At 36.6% G+C, this 5,969-nt stretch overlaps 1 protein-coding gene across 1 annotated transcript; it reads left to right on the forward strand.

Annotated features, from left to right (window-relative positions):
- The first annotated feature begins 4,145 nt into the window (after positions 1-4,145).
- Positions 4,146-5,078, forward strand: LOC125361783 (olfactory receptor 4C16-like). The gene has a single exon (XM_048360385.1). The coding sequence runs from the start codon at positions 4,146-4,148 to the stop codon at positions 5,076-5,078; it is 933 nt and encodes a 310-aa protein (XP_048216342.1).
- Positions 5,079-5,969: the final 891 nt, after the last annotated feature.

Consider the following 5,969-nt stretch of genomic DNA (forward strand, 5'->3'; position numbering starts at 1 on the left):
TACAGAGATTCATGATTACAGGTAAATCCAATGTATTTTTAATAGATTTCTATTTCTTATAACAGTATTATTTTCTCACCCAATGATAAAGGCATGGGAAAGAAATAATTCAGTGTATCTACCTTTAACCCTCCATAATGCTTCTGTTTTGTGTTTAAGTAGTATTTGCAAAGAGGCATTATTAGACATTAATTTCATAGCAATTAAAATAACCGGGTACTCAGGGCTGGTAATAGTATCAAATTTGATGGAGACCTCCATTTCTCAGATCAGTCTGCTTCCCAGGATATTGGGCATCCTGAGATTGAGTTACAGATTGAGGAGCTAATGGAGAATGGATTACATCACACTTTAATTTATTGGGAAGGGGGGAGATGAAGTAGTTTTAAACAGACTGTTTTCTACATAGAATGATAATTTCTGCATAGAAGTAAAGTGAGTGCAGAGATTTTTCTCAAAGATATATCTAATGTCACTGAATTAGTGACATGTAGATTCTTTAAAAGACTGATCTGAAGGAGTGGTCTGAAGGAGCACAGGAGGACTCACTTGACAGGCTGTTGCCTTCTCCTCTGTGACCGTCCATGCTATGTTCATTCCATCTCTTTTCTCTGACCTCCAATTCCAAAGTACTGAATGTTTGCTATTGTTTTGATCCTGGTGTCCATCCTAAACTGCTTCATCTTATTTGAACTTCAAGATACTGAATGATGTTTTATATTCAGATCACTGTAACCTATTTATTTATTTATTTATTTATTTTTGTGTGTGTGTGTGTTTGTTTATTTTGACAGCCTGATGAAAGCTGCTGCCACCCTGGAAAAATGGGGAGATGTTACACACACAGACATCCACAAAACCATACATCAGTATCTGGAAGATATGAGAAATGTCAGGAATGTCTTTGCAGTTCTTAATGGTCGTAGGTTCCTGTAAAGCAACAATTTCATAATTGCAGGAATTTTCCTGACAGTGTAGCACTATGCGGAGCAAATATTCTACTCCAGGTCATGGTGCTAAGTCCCTAAGTTATTTAACTTTTGGATCTTTTGTTTACATTGAGAATCATATTTATTTGCCTTCCATACCTAACACAGAGTAAGCTACAGTAAACTAATAATGTGAGTATGTTTTAGTGGGAAGATTAATAAATAGATATATGAATATTATGACTTTTTTAAAAAAATGAGAAAATTCAATTTAAAAATCCTCAACATATAATACATTGGGTATAGTACAGTGGAGTGTTACATGCTGAGAATTTATGCTAAGATTTAAAATAGTCTTTTTCCAGGAAACAAGCTGAAAAAAGCATATCCATCATTGCATTAAAGCAATTGCACACAACAATTTAACAAAAATATAAGGGAAATCCTTAAGAAACTGAAGAGATATTTTCCTTATCATAAGACAGTCACGTAATGGTTTTTGGAGGAAGAGACCCTCTGCAGTTGATGTCTTGAACTTTCAAGATGATTGGAAGTGACTAGAAATAGAATTTCAGGAAGGATGAACCTAAATCTAATTACTATGGATTAAAACTCTTGATTAATGTTTAGTTTGAGAACTACTGATTTTACCAGGTTAAATCATACACATTTATTACTTTTGTTCATTTAAAACTCTGTCTGTATGCAAAGATAAACAGGCCTTTTATTTCTATTGGTCATCTGATAACTATCAAAAGAATGCGTAAATCACAGATTGTTGGAGATGAAATGTTCATCTACATTGTTATGTCACTTCAAATCTATAATATTTTTCCAATATAAATATTTTGTGGTGGGTTTGTTCTTTAAACAAAAAAAGAGGAAAGAATGAGTTTATTTTAATGATTGAATTATCAGCTCAGATTCCTTAGAATTTAGGATCCTTGACAAATATTACTGGGTCAAAACTGAATGTTTAAAACAACATGTTTTCATAAGAGTTCTTTTCATTGTGAGGAAAATACAGGCTGTTTCAATTCTACTGAGAAGAAAATTTACCAAGTGAAAGGAGAAAATGCATATAAGGATAATTTTGTGTCTATTTTATCTATTCACCCTATTCTTTGACCAATTTACAACCTTCAACACAATGTCCTGCAGTTATGGATGATATTGGGGAAAAATGGGCTAAATAAGACATTCAGATTGCACTAAAATAAATTACACTTCAGTTTGCATATTGACTTGCATTTATGTGGCTTCTAGGGTCATCTTGACAAGAAGGGTCTAGAGAAAATTTTTGGTCTTGAAAATAAAATTCCAGATAATATTATTAAAGAAACTAAAAAAAACTGGATTAAATAAGTAATTAAAAACTGAGTTCATTACTTTTGAGACAGTAACAAATGATGAAAAAGTGAAGTTATTGTCTACTGCTCCTCTTCTCTAAAACCACATCTCCTTCTTTTTCTGAATTTCTCCTCTGTCCCTAAATCGTGAGCATTTTTGGTGCTCAGAAAACAAAAACTCTTCTAGAGATTACTGTCTTCGTCTGGTCCTGTGTCAGTTGCTTGATGACTTCCTACTTCCTATTTCAGTTCTGCCATTAAAAAAAAAAAACCCATACATGGAAACATGGACAATTAATTTACTAGTAATACTTTCACTGCCATTTAGTTTCAAAGTAATCAAGGTATGTTCTAGTAAATTTAAAAAGTGAAAGTAGAAATGGTGATACTAAAAATATCATTACCAATTGTTTCTGTTCCTTTGTTGGTGCTAACTACAAAGTATCTTCATGTTACTTTAAGGTAGAAGCAAATTGTTTGGAGATTGTATAGTTTTTATCCTTCTTTTTAAAACTTAAATAACTTGGAGAAATTTTACGCAACTGTATGTTTCTATACACTTGTATGCAACTTTAGGTTTATATCATGAAATTCCAAACTAGTCAGATATATTCTAAAAATTGACTTTTTAAAGTTAAATTTTGTTATTGTTATCATAAAGGTGATGTATAGAGGGGTTACTGTTTCATAAATCATGTAGTGAGTACATTTCTTTTTGGACAATGTCACCTCTTCATTTTTGAGTGATTTGTTTTATTTGTTTATTGTTTTTGTTCATCCTGGAGCTTGAACTCAGAGCCTGGGCATTGTCCCTGGGCTTATTTGAGCTTAAGGCTAGAGCCTGAGCCCCAGCCCCACTTCTGCCTTTCTTTTTTTGAATAGTTTATTGAAAATAAGAGTCTCACAGACTTTCCTGCCCAGGCTGGCTTCAAACCATGATACTGAGGTCTCAGCCTCCTGAGTAGCTAGGATTATAGATGGGAGCCGCTGGTGCCCAGCTTTGAATATGTTTTTTTTTTTTTTGGCCATTCCTGGGCTTTGGACTCAGGGCCTGAGCACTGTCCCTGGCTTCTTCCCGCTCAAGGCTAGCACTCTGCCACTTGAGCCACAGCGCCGCTTCTGGCCGTTTTCTGTATATGTGGTGCTGGGGAATCGAACCTAGGGCCTCGTGTATCCGAGGCAGGCACTCTTGCCACTAGGCTATATCCCCAGCCCTTTGAATATGTTTTTTAAGCATAAGTTTTAATATTTGTTGGAGAAGAAAAACATGAATCTGTGATAACAGGATGCACAAGTGCTGGGTGATGGTGGTTCAGGCCTGTAATTCTAGCTGTTCAGGAGGCTGGTAGCTGAGGATCATGCTTCAAAGCCAGCCCCAACGGGAAATCTGTGGAACTATCATCTCTAATTAACCATCTAATACTGGAAGTAGAACTATGGCTCTGGTGGTAGAGTGCTAACCATGAGCACAAAAGCTCAGAGACAGTGCCCATCCAAGCTTCAGATCTAGTAAACAAAGATACACACCTTGTAATTTTCCATTTATTTAATTGGCAAAATTAAGAAGAACATGATAAAGGTAAAAAAGTTTGAATTTAAAAGATGCACTGGAATATATCATATTCATAAGTATATTAGGCATTCCTAATAACACAATGAATTAGTCATTAAATTTGAGCAACGAGAGGTGAAGAGGTTTATTAAGAATCTAAACAAAGAACATTATGAAGAATATTTAATTTTGCTTAAAATATCCCATAATATTTCTTAGCCTATCATAAGTTAACCCATTATTATTATTATAATTATTATTTTGTACTCATTATTATTATTTCACACTTGTCTCATCTCTTCTTTTCATCTAAGGATGCTTCTAAATAATAATGTGACTGAGTTCATTCTGCTGGGGTTGACACAAGATCCGCTTAGGAAGAAAATAGTGTTTGTTGCTGTTTTGATATCCTATTTGGGGACGTTGCTGGGAAACTTGCTGATCATTACCACCATCAAGAGCAGCCAGGCACTTGGGAGTCCAATGTACTTCTTCCTTTTCTATTTATCCCTATCTGATACCTGCTTCTCCACGTCCATAGCTCCTAGAATGATTGTGGATACCCTTTTGAAGACAGCCACTATCTCTTTCAGCGAATGCATAATCCAAGTCTTTTCATTCCATTTCTTTGGCTGCCTGGAGATCTTCATCCTTATCCTCATGGCCGCTGACCGCTATGTGGCCATCTGTAAGCCCCTGCACTACACAACCATCATGAGCCACAGGGTCTGTAGTATTTTGGTGGCTGTGGCCTGGGTGGGTTCCTGTGTGCATTCTCTCACTCAGATTTTTCTGGCCTTGAGTTTGCCTTTCTGTGGTCCCAACGTGATTGATCACTATTTCTGTGACCTGGAGCCCTTATTGAGCCTCGCCTGCTCAGACACTTATGTGATCAACCTCCTTCTGGTGTCCAATAGTGGGGCCATTTGCATAGTGAGTTTTGTCATGCTGATGATTTCCTATGCTATCATCCTCCATTCCCTGAGGAACCACAGCGCTGAAAGCAGGAAAAAAGCCCTCTCCACCTGCATCTCCCACATCATCGTGGTCATCTTGTTTTTTGGACCGTGCATATTTATATACACACGTCCAGCCACGACCTTCCCCATGGATAAGTTGATAGCTGTGTTTTATTCTCTGGGAACACCTTTACTCAATCCTCTGATTTACACTCTGAGGAATGCAGAAGTGAAAAGTGCCATGAAGAAGTTGTGGAGGAAAAAACTGATCTCAGATGATGTAAGATGAGTGTAGGCCTCAAAACTATTTAATGTTTTGCAGATTAACCTCGAAGAAGTCATTATAGAATGCTCTAGTTTTTAAAAATCATTTGTTGACTTGAGATGGTATCTTAGGAATAGTACCTTTCAGTTAATTCATGAAAACAATGCGAACATGTACACTAATTGAGTTTGAGCTAGATTCATATAAAGATAACAAGTAGGATGCTCTGAGGTACAAATAGGTACAAATACAGATGGAAGGCTTATTGGCATTGTGGTTGTTCATTGCTGACTATGCCTCTCTAGCCTACCAAAATGTGTCTTATGGTTTTGGTGAGTGATTTCTTTTTTGTGCCCTTCTTCATGTTGGTTTCTAGAGTTCTGTGATACTAATTGCCCATTTAAGTAACCACACTATGTATGAAGAGGCTGGGATGGCACACATCCCTTCTTCCAAACAGTTTCTTTTATTCATCAACTTAGCTGTTTTTCCTTATTCAGCAGGGATGACCATATTCAAATAGTTGCAGAAGCTTCATTATAAAAGACAGTGAGTATAGTTTAGTTCCAATTTTGACTTATACTCTAAAACCTTGCCAGATTTTTACCCAGATCTTTTGAGAACAGTGATGAGACACAGAAAATGCAGCCCAGGCAAGAGTCTTGAGATCTTATCAAGGCCCTCAGTCTGCAGCCATATTATGATTTTTGGGGGGGGGTAAAATGTACTTTATTCTCTTCATTTGATCTGTTCTTTTATTTTAAGAATAGTGAGGGCTGGGAATATGGCCTGGTGGTAGAGTGCTTGCCTTGTATACATGAAGCCCTGGGCTCAATTCCTCAGCACCACATATATAGAAAAAGCCAGAAGTGGCGCTGTGGCTCAAGTGGTAGAGTGCTAGCTTTGAGCAAACAG

Source organism: Perognathus longimembris, chromosome 13, assembly GCF_023159225.1.
Source record: "Perognathus longimembris pacificus isolate PPM17 chromosome 13, ASM2315922v1, whole genome shotgun sequence".
In the NCBI taxonomy this organism is placed as follows: Eukaryota; Metazoa; Chordata; class Mammalia; order Rodentia; family Heteromyidae; genus Perognathus; species Perognathus longimembris.